This window comes from Babylonia areolata, chromosome 13, assembly GCF_041734735.1.
Source record: "Babylonia areolata isolate BAREFJ2019XMU chromosome 13, ASM4173473v1, whole genome shotgun sequence".
NCBI lineage: Eukaryota > Metazoa > Mollusca > Gastropoda > Neogastropoda > Buccinidae > Babylonia > Babylonia areolata.
The window spans coordinates 3,610,678-3,624,737 of record NC_134888.1 but is presented as its reverse complement, the minus strand read 5'-3'; the positions used below and the strand labels follow the sequence as shown (position 1 = coordinate 3,624,737).

At 41.5% G+C, this 14,060-nt stretch overlaps 1 protein-coding gene across 1 annotated transcript in view; it reads right to left on the bottom strand.

Moving 5' to 3' along the window:
- The window catches only part of LOC143288994 (DNA polymerase alpha catalytic subunit-like), an 81,527-nt gene that overhangs the window by 34,050 nt on the left and 33,417 nt on the right, over positions 1–14,060 (bottom strand). The window contains exons 17-23 of the mRNA XM_076597735.1: positions 13,240–13,359; positions 11,075–11,159; positions 9,966–10,027; positions 6,363–6,458; positions 4,188–4,304; positions 2,445–2,629; positions 1,702–1,831 (exon numbers count right to left, since the gene is read on the bottom strand). Of these exons, the coding sequence (XP_076453850.1) occupies positions 1,702–1,831; positions 2,445–2,629; positions 4,188–4,304; positions 6,363–6,458; positions 9,966–10,027; positions 11,075–11,159; positions 13,240–13,359 (795 nt within the window). The remainder of the gene's footprint in view (positions 1–1,701; positions 1,832–2,444; positions 2,630–4,187; positions 4,305–6,362; positions 6,459–9,965; positions 10,028–11,074; positions 11,160–13,239; positions 13,360–14,060) is intronic.

Below are 14,060 nucleotides of genomic sequence, written 5' to 3'. Positions count from 1 at the left end.
TTCCTGTAAGAGCAGACGACAAAGCGATTGCGATCGTTAAAGAGAGAGAGAGAGAGATGGTTACTTTGGTTGACCGACTGGTCATAAAAACAATAAGTCATGTGACCTGGCAACTTGAAAAACAATAGGTCATTTCAAAATTAAATGCGTCAATGACCGATGACCGATGTCGAACCTGATCCCTGTGAAAGTAGGATGAATGTATCTAAAATTTGAAGTGCCAGACTGTTGAGTACCAGCGACCCTCCTTGTGTGATTTTGTTTAGCTGGCTCCCTCCTCAGGATTCAAAATGTAAGTTTTGGTTCTTCGTCTGAGCTTGTCTTTCATTGTTATGTCTAGATCTAAAGTGATGTTGAATTTTTGAAGTAGGTTAGGAATTGAACTGAATGAGAGAGAGCGTTAGGCCGGTGGTAAGAATGTGTTCGTGATTATATTTTGTTGTGGGAAAGGGGTTCTGGAAGAATAAATGTGCAAGAAAGGAAGATAAAAATGATTTCCTTATTGAAATGAAATGAAATTATGGTGCTTAGAGCCTCGCCGACCACTAAGGCCATCTCAAGTCTATTGCAACGTTAATACCTACTACAAGGGTAAAAAACAAAACAAAAAAAAACAAAACAAGTCACCACTTTTAGCTTTCCACTCAAAAGTTAAAAAACCTTCCATAGTTTAAAACCTTCAAATCTGATTAAAAATGTTCACTTCTTTCAAGAAGTCCATCAGCGTCCACAGAGGGACATCACTAAACAAGGTCTTCAAAGAAACTGCCGTGTAGTATCTGTGTCTAACGTCATGCAGATCCCAACAGTCAAGGAGCACGTGTTTCAAGGTGAGAGGCTCATCACAGGGAATACATCGAGGGGCCTGTTCCCCCTTCAACAAGTAAGAATGTGTAAAAAAAAAAAAAAGTGTGCCCCACACGATTTTGTTATTGTCCTTGATCGGAATTGGTAGAGGAAGGTGGGAGCCTGGGTATGTGTTATAGGTAACAGAAATCTTATTCATGACACACTCCAAATGAAAGGCCACGATCAGGACCGTACTGTTCACAACCATTTCAGACGAAAGACTCCAATAGGGGCCTTAGACAGCTTTGAATTTTTGGAGTGGCACCTAATTCCCATAAAGGAAATTTTCTATCATAGTGTTGCCACAGATGGCTGTTTTCCATGGTCAGCACTGACCAACAGAGGCCTATGACCCATAAGACAGGGAGCGACAGGACGGAGAGAAAGGCACTGACCATAGTAGTAGTCTTCAGTTTAACGTCTTCCACTTTAAGTGATATTAGACAGAAAAAAAAAAAAAAAAAAAGAAAAAAAAGAAAAAAAAAAAGGTGGGTGGGGGGGGGGCGGGAGGGTGGAGGGCGGGGTTTGGTGGAGGGAACGGTATTGGGCAGAGGGTGAGAAATGGTGTGTGTGTGCGCGTGTGTGCGTGTGTGTGTGTGTGGTGGGGAAAGATACAGAGCATTTGAAAAAATAAAGCATTAAAACGGGAGACATAGGCACAATATAGAAGGAAACGCTAACATCAAACAACTGTAACAACTATAACAAATGTCCAATTGGACTATGCAGCAAACCTTCTGCAATAGCAGATAGCATCTTGAAATTGTCAAAAATACATTCAAAAGAATTTTCTGAGAAGTTTGGTAAAAACGATTTCAGACTCTGACATTCAAAGAGTATGTGTTTTCTGACCATAGTGTTGCCGCAGATGGCTGTGATTTGAAGAGCCAGTGGGATGACGTTGAGTTCATACAGGATCCTCAGAACAAACGTCGAGTCCATCAGCGTCAGCTCCACCAGCTTCAGCAAACTGCCTGACGTCCTGGGGACAGAGAGAGAGAGAGAGAGAGAGAGAGAGAAAGAGGATGAGTCTGAAACAGAGACAAAGAAGAAGGAGTGTGTGTGTGTGTGTGTGTGTGTGCGCTTTTATGTGTAGTGTTGGGCTTGTGTTTGTGCTTTCATATCTGTTTTACTGCGTATTTGTTGCATATCTCTTGTATATGTCTGTGTGTGTGAGTGTGCACATGTGTGTGTGTGTGTGTGTGCAAGTGTATGTGCGCACACGCATGTGTGAATATGTGTGTGTGAATGCGTGTTTGTGTGTGTGTGTGTGTGAGAATGTGTGTAAAAAAGAGAAAGAGAGAGAGAAAGTATGTGTGTGTGTGTGTGTGAATGCACATGTGTATGTGTGCGCACGCACGTGCACGCGCGTGTATGTGAGAGGAATGCTGTAATTCAGGTGACGCTTCACTACAGGCAAAGCCGCTATGATGGTGTACATCACGAACAGGGAGATACCATCAACAAACTATTCCGTTATCTGTAGAGGCGGGTGAGGACGGTGGGGGGGAGGGGATAGGGCTGGGGGGGGGTGGGATGGGGCTGGGGGGGCTGGGATGGGGGTGCGGGTGCGGGGAGAGGTAAAGCCACCTTACCCATACATCTCCTTGATCTCATCGTAGTCCAGCTGTTGTCGCTTGGTGTGGAGGATGTGGGAGACCAGTTCCGTCAAGTCGTAGCTCTTGCAGCGGATCAGTTCCTTGGCCGAGATCTTCACGTCACAAAGGAGACGGCCGCACATGGCCGTTTTCTCCGCAAATGTGGCCCGGCCGAACCCGCCCTGCACGACCAGGGAAGTCAGCGTGTGTTGACATTTATGACTTAATTTTTTTTCTTAACTTAAAAACAAACAATACAAAAGAAACAACAACAAAAAAAAACCCCAAACAACAACGATGACTTACATAGTGAGAAACTGACTCATACGTATGTGTACATTCAGCATGTGTTGAATTATTACTTCTTTTTTTTTTTTAAACAAAAAACAAAAAAAACAAAAAAAACAAACAAAAAAAACAAAAAACAAAAACAAACAATGACTGACACACTGAACGACTGACTCGTATGTATGTACCAAAAAAAATAATTAAATTTTTTTTTATTTTTTTTTTACCACATTTGCAGATAAAGCCCATAGAGCTGTAAGAATATGCACCATAGCAAGATGTCTTGATAAAATTACCTCAATGACCTACAAGCTCCATCTTGAGCCATAAATCTCGTCTCAAAAGTCACCTTTTCCCTCAGCAATAAGTTCAATTGTGGCAGGTCCACTTCCTTTGCGTTTGCTGTGATTGACTATGTGTGTATACATATGTATGTGTACATAACTACATGCATATATATGAATGTGTAATGTGTGTGTGTGTGTTTATGTAAGTTTGTGCCTGCCTATGTGTGCGTATGTGTTAGGGTAGCTGTTTGATACACATGTATGTTAAAATGTATGTATGCAGTGTGTGTGTGTGTGTGTGTGTGTGTGTGTGTGTGTGTGTGTGTGTGTGTGTGTGTGTGTGTGTGTGTGTGTGTGTGTGAGTCACATTTTGGTGTGTGTATGTAACATAGATATAATGTTTTATGTTAACAAAAGCGTTTTTGTAAAGCACCTAGAGCAGATTTCTGGATAGTGTGCTATATAAGTATCCATTATTTTTATTATTATTATTATAACAGATTTTAACAGTACGGATGCATCAGAAACAGTGAACACCAACAGGATAGGCTCAATGACAACAACAACAACAACAAAACAAACTTCATCCCTGACCTCTCTATTACGATGTAATAATTAATTGCAATGTTTTTAAAAGCGAATATGTGAAATGCTTTCATTTGAGAACATAGGTTTATTACTCTTGTTTAATCAGGTAATCCGTGTGTGTGGGGTGGGGGTGCGGGTGTGTGCTGATTATCTCGTTGCGGTTTTCCGCAATTTATCTTTATTCTTATCTTATCTATTATAATCAATGTGCAGTATAGTAGGCTATGTTTATAATTATATTCAAATAATGTTTCTTAATTCTTTCTGTTTTTACATTAAGAATACTAGTTATCACCTGCAGTGTGTGGATGGATGTATGAAACGGTGTATGTAATATTTTTTACATTTGTATCTTTGTAATATTCGTAAATGCTGTTGTTGACTTTTACACTTATGGTCCCCATGTTGTTTACTTGTCTATGCTGTGATAATGCACCTGACCAAATTTCTCCAGTTGGAGATAATAAAGTTTTTCTTATCTTCTCATCTTATCTTATTGTTGATAACTCCATCAGACAAAGAAACAACAAACAAGAATCCCCCCCAAAAAAACAATCACCTTCCACTTTTCTCTTACCGATAGCTTTGGCATCACACTGCGCTTGAGACGTCCGATCTTGGACCAGTGGGGGATTTTGTTGGCGCTAATTCTGTGCAGCAGAATGTCCAGGTCAAATCCATATATGTCATGACCCTGGAACGGGAAAACAAGCGGTGCTCATTTTTCTAGCATACAAAATCATCGACGAAGTAGGGGGCTTAGTAGGTGGTGTCCTGAGTACGTAAAATCAGAACAGGCACCACTGAACACCACCAAAGTGACTCAGCAGCAATGCAGGGTCTTCTCTGGTGTGTGGCCTCCTGGCGACCTAACATCGATGGTTCCCTGTGGACTGCCGACGTTGGAACTGCGACGGACGAACCCGGGTGTGGCCGTGTATGGGGGAATCTAAATGAGCGGCGTGGGAGTAATGCCACTGAAACGGTGCAGATGATGGGGCAGCAAAAAAAAAAAAAAAAAAAAAAAAAAAAAAAACAACGAACAGACAGCTTCTTCTACTTCGTTCGTGGGCTGCAGCTCCCACATTCACTCGTATGTACACAAGTAGGCTTTTACATGTATGACCATTTTTGTATTTGTATTTCTTTTTATCACAACAGATTTCTCTGTGTGAAATTCGGGCTGCTCTCCCCAGGGAGAGCGCGTCGCTACACTACAGCCCCACCCATTTTTTTTTTGTATTTTTTCCTGCGTGCAATTTATTTCCTTTTCCTTGGATTTTCTACAGAATTTTGCCAGGAACCCTTTTGTTGCCGTGGGTTCTTTTACACGCGCTAAGTGCATGCTGCAAACAAGACCTCGGTTTATCGTCTCATCCGAATGACTAGCGTCCAGACCACCACTCAAGGTCTAGTGGAGGGGGATGAAAATGTAAAGGGCTGAGCCGTGATTCGAACCAGCACGCTTAGATTCTCTCGCTTCCTAGGTGGACGCGTTACCTCTAGGCCATCACTCCACTTACCCCACCATGTAGGCAGTCATACTCCGTTTTCGGGGGTAGACAGCTTCAACTATCATATCATGACCTTGGAACAGAAAGGAGGAGTTTGTATTATACTCCATGTTTGGTGTTACATATACTTACCATGTCAAACTGATGCAAACTAGGCCTATCGGTTTGCTCTGCTTGGCCAAATTTCGCGCGGCTAACAGTGAAAAGACGAGCTGTCTTGCCCCGGTCCGCTGTCAGCCAATCAAAACGCCTCTAAAAGCTATAAGCGCTGAATCATTCCTTTGGCCAAGGCTCTCCACGCCATCTTGTCAGGTTTACGCTCTGTCTCGTCTTACACTTTTTTTGGCTATTAAGCGTATTCATTTGTCCTTATTTTGCTGCATGCGGCTTGTCTGTATTGTATTCTTACATTCTGTGTACTCGATTCGACACGGCCCCCTCGATTCGTTCGTTTTTCTCTACCTCTAAGTCGATCCTGTCTTTCCTTTCTCTGTTGGGGGTCGGATTTTCGAAAATAGGCCATGCTCATATTTCAAGCATGCAAAATTCTCAACAAACGGACAGCTTCAATCATCTGTCTTGTAAATTCAGTGCTTCTTTTTGTCATAAATCCAGTTCTTCTATGTGTATCTCATAGATTCTATGCTCCTTCATCTATCAACAGACTTCAATGCTTCTAAATCTACCTCATAAATTCAGTGTTTTCATATAAATTCAAAGCTTCTAAATCTACCTCATAAATTCAGTGTTTTCATATAAATTCAAAGCTTCTAAATCTACCTGTGTTTCTATCTATGATCAGATCACAATCCATCCACCCCTACCCCTGCTTTACCACGATCAGATCAGGGTCCTTCCACCCCTTTACGATCCACCCCTAACCTAGTCTTACCACGATCAGATCAGGGTCCATCCACCCCTTCATGATCCAACCCTAACCTAGTCTTACCACGATCAGATCATGGTCTATCCACCCTTTTAAGATCCACCACTACCCCTGCTTTACCACGATCAGATCAGCGTCCATCCACCCCTTCACGATCCACCCCTAACCTAGTCTTACCACGATCAGATCAGGGTCCATCCACCCCTTCACGATCCACCCCTAACCTAGTCTTACCACGATCAGATCGGGGTCCATCCACCCCTTCACGATCCACCCCTAACCTAGTCTTACCACGATCAGATCGGGGTCCGTCCACCCCTTTAAGATCCACCCCTACCCCAGCCAGTCTTACCACGATCAGGTCAGGGTCCAGTTTGTGGATCTTGGCCAGGAGGAAGCCCAGCAAGGCACGTTCTGTCGGCAGCACCTCCACCTGCATCTTCTTGCTCTGAAACCCAGCAGTGTAGTAGTAGTAGTCTTCAGTTTAACGTGATATTAGACGGAAAAAAAAAAAAAAAAAAAAAGGGTGGGGGGTGTGGGGGGCGGAGCGTGGAGGTGGGAACGGTATTGGGCAGAGGGTGATGAATGATGTGTGTGTATGTGTGTGTGCGCATATGTGTGTGTGGGGGGTGGGGGGGGGGTGGGGAAAGATACAGAGCATTGGAAAAAAATAAGACATTAAAAGGGGAGACATAGGCACAATATAGAAGGAAACGCTAACATCAAACAACTGTAACAATTATAACAAATGTCCCATTGGACTATGCAGCAAACCTTCTGCAATAGCAGATAACATCTTGAAATTGTCAAAAATACATTCAAAAGAATTTTCCGAGAAGTTTGGTAAAAACGATTTCAGACTCTGACATTCAAAGAGTATGTGTTTGCTTGAAACAGATTCTCCACCCAGCAGTGTATCGTATCGACATCGACACTCTGAAATCATTTCACTTTCATTACGCCCGTCCTCCGTCACGAGACCACTGATGGATATGGATGCAGTTCAGTTCAGTTCATTTACTCAAGGAGGTGTCACTGTATTCTGACAAATCCATACACGCTACACCACATCTGCTAAGCAGATGCCTGACCAGCAGCGTAACACAACGCACTTTGTCAGGCCTTGAGGGAAAATAAAATAAAATGAAGTAAAATAAGATACACAAAGTGAAAAAATTAACAGATAATCAATTTGATAAATAAAATGATAAATAGGAATGAAAAAAAAAAATTTAAATAAGGAAAATAAAATAAAATAAAGTAAAATAAGATACACAAAGTGAAAAAATAAATAATCAATTTGATAAATAAAATGCTAAATAGGAATGAAAAAAAAATTTAACTAAATAAAAAGATACGGATACTTATACGGCACCTGTCTTTGGTCAGAGACAAAGCTGTAAGCACTTTACAGTCATTTGATTGATTTGAATATTTATATAGCACCTTTCCTTGGTCAGAGACCTTCTTCTTCTTCTTCTGCGTTCGAGGGCTGCAACTCCCACGTTCACTCGTATGCACACGAGTGGGCTTTTACGTGTATGACCGTTTTTACCCTGCCATGTAGGCAGCCATACTCCGTTTTCGGGGGTGTGCATGCTGGGTATGTTCTTGTTTCCCACCGAACACTGACATGGATTACAGGATCTTTAACGTGCGTATTTGATCTTCTGCTTGCATATACACACGAAGGGGGTTCAGGCACTAAGCAGGTCTGCACACATGTTGACCTGGGAGATCGTAAAAATCTCCACCCTTCACCCACCAGGCGCTGTCAGTCACCATGATTCGAACCTGGGACTCTCAGACTGACAGTCCAACGCTTTAACCACTCGGCTAGTGCGCCCGTCGGTCAGAGACCAAGCTCGGAGTGCTTTACAAACGCAGAGCCATCTACATAACAGCCTGCCTATCTAGGTTAAAAGCTGACGAAAGACCGCCTTTAGGTGCTACTCTTATAATTGGTGGTGTGTGTCCATCGAGATTGATGATGACCATCGTTGTCATCCAGCTGGGGGATAGGGGGAGGGTGGTGGTGGTGGGGGTGGGGGATGCTCATGAATCTATCTGTGAGTGCGCAGATGGCTGAATAGTCCAATCTGCGCACGAAATGTTCGCTGACAGTTGGGGCAGACAAAGACAGGCATATCATTGTCAGGGAGCTTGTTTGCCCGTGACTTTCTGGCCTGCCTCTTCTGAACAGCTGCAGCAGTCCTGTTGGCCTCGCACAACTTGGCGTCTTTGTGCACAGCAGCGCGCCATTTGTTACGGTCCATTGCAGATTCCTCCCAGGAGTCAGGGTTGATATCAAACGCTTTCAGAGAGACTTTCAGAGTATCTCTGAAGCGCTTCTCTTTCAATTACTGTGTCATTCAGTCCCGCATGTACACACACAAATGCGCACACATATATTGAAGTGGATTTTTCTATGATATTTTGCCAGGAACAGCCTCTTGTTGCCTCAGGTTCTTTTACGTGCGCTAAGTGTATGCTACACAAGGGTCCTTTGGTTATAATCTTATCCGAATGACTAGCGTCCAGGTCACCATATTCTAAAGTCGTGAGGTGCATCAAATTAAAATGTCACACAACACTGAGAGATTCTGTCAAAAGTAAAACTACAATTAAACCTTGACTGAAATGACACACCTTTAGAAAGAAGACAAAATTATTTCTGTATGAAGACAGGTGAAAAACAACAACAAAACAAGAGGCAAAGCCTTCAAGACTCACTTGTGCTTCGCGCTTTATCCAGTAAAGAAATCATGAGGAGAAAAAAAGAAAAAAAAAAAAAAGGGATTTAAAAAATTGTTGAAATGTGCTCTGAATTAAATATGACATATAAGATAAGCTTGGAAGAAAAATAAAATCAAAAATTTTTTAAAGGGCATGCGAGCGGGATCAAACCATGCATGTTCAGTTCTGATGCAAAAAGGCTAATCCCCAAGGCTTTGGCATGTCTGACGTCAAATGACAAAATTTGTAATTTAAAGCAATATTGACCTTTTCTTCTTTGTGCGATAAACAGATGTGATTGTAGTGAACGTAATAACGCTGTTTAAATCATGTTTTTTGTGTGTTTTATTATATCTCGATTATCATTTTATTTCGGCAGTACAGAAGACGTAGCCATCTCCTTCAAGCACATTGCAACACATGGTAGATCTCGAGATCTACACAAACCAGTCAACAACGGGCTGAAAGAAACAACCAAGTCAATCTTTCTTTTATGTTTATTCCAGTTAATTCAGTGTCCAGTTTGGAATATTTATATGCAGTAAACACGTCCATGGTGTAGTTAGTATCACTGTAAGTGTTTTGTCCAGAATTTGTGTTTCTTTTCTTTTAATTGTGAACAAGAAACACGAGGTCATATCGTCTTCGAAAACAACCTACCTTCTAGTCGAACAAACTCAGTGGAAAGCGGTTTTTAGAATTTTCCGATTTCAGAACACATCCCAATGAAATAAACCGTTAATGATTCAGAAATATGGCTTAATTCGGGAGACTTACAACCTGTTATTGATATGAATGTGAAGACTTTTTTCATACGATGTTAAAGCCAATTTTGGTATTGGCAGACAAAGTATTTCCAGAGAAAATGACAATGTTAAAGTTTACCATGGACACACAGACACACACACACAGACAACCGAACACCAGGTCAAAACGTAAGACTCACTTTGTTTACACAAGTCAGTCAAAAAAGCATGAAAGTGGAACAGAAAACCACTTAAAACTGTGAAGCCAGTCATGCACAAAACAAAACACAAAATTCCGTAAAACAGTAATGCCCAGACGCAGCTTGAACAGCAAGCTACCAGTGTGAAGCAACCTTGAGCTGTACAATACAAAGCTTCGACAGAAACATGGGAACTTGCTATTTTCTGTCTCCCAATGTGTATGCGACTCCGTGGGAACATGTACAACACAACCGTTCAGTTCATCAACCTACCTCTCTTTGCACTCGGTCACGGAAATCATAGGGGAAGATGAGGTCGCTTGGTTTGGAAATCACTGAAACAATATAAGTTTTGAACTTGCTTGAAAAAAAAAAAAAAAAACACACAAAAAAACAACCAAAAATAAATTCCAACCTGTTTAAAAATTTGGAATCTAAAAATAAGATTTAACTTCTTAAAAACAAATATACATATATATTTAAACGTGTGTGTGTGTGTGTGTGTGTGTGTGTGTGTGTGTGTGTGTGTGCCCTATTAAAAAAAAAAAAGTAAGTATTTAATCTGTTTCAAAAACCCAGATGTAAGTTTTTAACCTGATTAAATACCAACACACAAGTTGTAACCAGTTTCAAAACCCTAATACAGCCGAAGCATTCTATACATAATTCTAAGTACACATTACACAACTGAGTGGCCTATAAATGAATGTCTCACAATGAATACATTCTGCACATAATTCTACACACACATACGTACAACATATGAGGCATGCACTTAGCGCATGTAAAAGAACCCACAGCAACAAAAGGGTTTTCCTGGCAAAATTCTGTAGAAAAATCCACATCGATAGGAAAAACAAATAAAACTGCATGCAGGAAAAAAAAAAGAAAAAAAAAATGGGTGGCGCTGTAGTGTAGCGACGCGCTCTCCCTGGGGAGAGCAGCCCGAATTTCACACAGAGGAATCTGTTGTGATAAAAAGAAATACAAATACAAACTGACCTACAAACAAACATCTTAAGTGCGCACAAGTTCCATAAAAGTAGACACTGGATGTGTAAAGGGTGGAGATTTTTACGATCTCCCAGGTCAACATATGTGCAGACCTGCTAGTTCCTTAACCCCCTTTGTGTGTATATGCAAGCAGAAGATCAAATACACACGTTAAAGATCCTGTAATCCATGTCAGCGTTTGGTGGGTTATGGAAACAAGAACATACCCAGCATGCACACCCCGAAAGCGGAGTATGGCTGCCTTAATGATGGGTTAAAAACGGTCATACACGTAAAAGCCCACTCGTGTATATATATACAAGTGAACGTGGGAGTTGCAGCCCACAAACGCAGAAGAAGAAGACGACGACACTGGCAAAGATACAAACCAGAAAAGTAGTGCTGATAAATGGGGTTTGGAGCTGGTTTGTCCATGTGGAAAGCACCGTGAATTAGGGCAGCTGCTCCCACCACCTGTGAAAAAAATAAAATCAAAATTAAAGCTTTAGCAATCCCTTCCCATTTGAACAATACGCCTCATGAATAATTCTCATATATTTACCTCATGAACAATTCTCATATATTTACCTTTCCCACTTGTTCAGAAAGGAAGTGTCCTCACCTAAATATACAACAAGAAAATTTCCTGTTATGATCATGCCCCGTTTGAACATGAGGAAGTTTCTGCCCCAATGCGCAGATCGGTTATTAATCCCATCCTCCATTTCTTCATCTTAACTCACTCAGTACGGCCAGTCCTCTCTTCTCCTCTACACAGACCCCTCGGATGTCCAGTGGGTGTCTCAATGACCCAACCTTTAGTTTCCGTCGTCAGAATTGTGGTATTCTTTGTCAACATTCACCTCTTCAGTATAAAAGCCTTCCGCTTGCAATATTTTGATGATGGTAATTGGGGTGAAACGCTGTTAACGTCGTCTCTTTCGCCGTTCGTATGGAGAGAGTTAAGCCTCTCCACACACTGGAAGCACTATTGGTAATGGAATATTTTAACAGCTGACTATGCATTTTCATACGTTTTTTTCTGCTAAGACGGTCTTTTCAGAGAACCACAGAAACTTACCTCATACTGGTCTTCCTCTCAAGCTTCTCCAGAAGTTGGAAGCACTATTGGTCATGGGATAGTGAAACAGTTGACTGTATTTTCCTAAGTTTTCTGCTAAGACTGTCTTTTCAGAAAACCACAGAAACTTACCTCATTTTGGTATGTCTTGGAACTGGAGAAGCCAATCTTTACAGTGCTGAAGAAAACTAGGGAATCTTAGCTCGTTCTAATGCATCTTGGCAATGGAGAAGACTGTGTTTTCAGAGAGCCATGGAATCTTAGCTCGTTCTAAAGCATCTTGGGAATGGAGAAGGCTGTTTTCAGAGAGCCACAGAATCTTACCTCGTTCCAATGCATCTTGGGAATGGAGAAGACTGTGTTTTCAAAGAGCTGCAGAAAGCTATGGAATCTTACTTCGTTCTAATGCACTTTGGGAATGGGGAAGACTGTGTTTTAAGAGAGCCATGGAATCTTACCTCGTTCTAATGCATCTTGGGAATGGAGAAGGCTGTTTTCAGAGAGCCACAGAAAACCACAGAATCTTACCTCGTTCTAATGCATCTTGGGAATGGAGAAGACTGTGTTTTCAGAGAGCCACAGAAAACCACAGAATCTTACCTCGTTCTAATGCATCTTGGCAATGGAGAAGACTGTTTTCTGAGAGCCGCAGAAAACCACGGAATCTTACCTCGTTCTGATGCATCTTGGGAATGGAGCAGACAGGAGGAGTCTGTATTATACTCCATGTTTGGTGATACATATACTTACCATGTCAAACTGATGCAAACTAGGCCTATTGGTCTGCTCTGCTTGGCCAAATTTCGCGCGGCTAACAGTGAAAAGACGAGCCGTCTTGCCCGGTCTGCTCTTAGCCAATCAAACACCTCTAAAAGCTATAAGAGCAGACTGTGTTTTCAAAGAGCCGCAGAGAACCATATAATCTTACCTCGTTCTAATGCATCTTGGGAATGGAGCAGACTGTGTTTTCAGAGAGCCGCAGAGAGCCATATAATCTTACCTCGTTCTAATGCATCTTGGGAATGGAGCAGACTGTGTTTTCAGAGAGCCGCAGAGAGCCATATAATCTTACCTCGTTCTAATGCATCTTGGCAATGGAGAAGACTGTTTTCTGAGAGCCGCAGAAAACCACGGAATCTTACCTCGTTCTGATGCATCTTGGGAATGGAGCAGACAGGAGGAGTCTGTATTATACTCCATGTTTGGTGATACATATACTTACCATGTCAAACTGATGCAAACTAGGCCTATCGGTCTGCTCTGCTTGGCCAAATTTCGCGCGGCTAACAGTGAAAAGACGAGCCGTCTTGCCCGGTCCGCTCTTAGCCAATCAAACGCCTCTAAAAGCTATAAGAGCAGACTGTGTTTTCAAAGAGCCATAGAAAACCACGGAATCTTACCTCATTCTAATGCATCTTGGCAATGGAGCAAACTGTGTTTTCAGTAGAGCCTCAAAAAGCCAAAGAGATTTACCTCGTTCTGATGTGTCTTGGGATTGGGCAGTGTGCGTAGATTGAGCGTCATGACGACCAGCGGGGGAGGTGGAAGGGGCAAGGTATGAACTGTCACATGATCCGGCTTTGTCACCAGTGCCTTGCAGGAGAAAGGAGCAGACAAGTTTCAGACAGTGTCAAAAAAAAAAAAAAAAAAAAAAAAAAAAGTAACGAACAAATCTACAGCTCAAACATTTATTTGAAGAATAACATTTTTCGGTTATATATCTAACAGTTTTGGACAACTTCAATAAAACCCTCATTCCCAACAATGGCATAAAACAAATCCATAGTAGAAACATGTACTTGAATAATGAATATTCTTATGATTTTTGTATATTTAATCTGGTCTTGAGTAGGCATAGCAACATAAAAAAAAAAAATGTTCCATCCTAAGCACCCCTAAAATACAAAAAAAAACAACAACAAACAAACAAAACAAAACAGCATCAACAATGTGTCTAATTAATTAATCATGCTGAGGTTCCAAGTGGAGTGTCCATGCTGGTTTATGAATATTGCGTATACGTTCCGCAGTTATGTAGACAATTGTGGTCAGCATGGTTGTTATGGAGACTAACATTTATGTACATAATATTTACTGTTAAGTTGCACTGACTGGTATCGGGGGCAAAATAAATAAATGCTGTGGTATGAAATAAAAATAAATAAATGAATAAAAACAAAAGCAATGGGAACATCCCCTTCACTCAAGACTTGGAAACCCATGGTGGCAACAGAGTGAATTATTAGTTATGAATGTTATCATCAACAAATCATTGCGGAAAAGAAGAGGGTGGG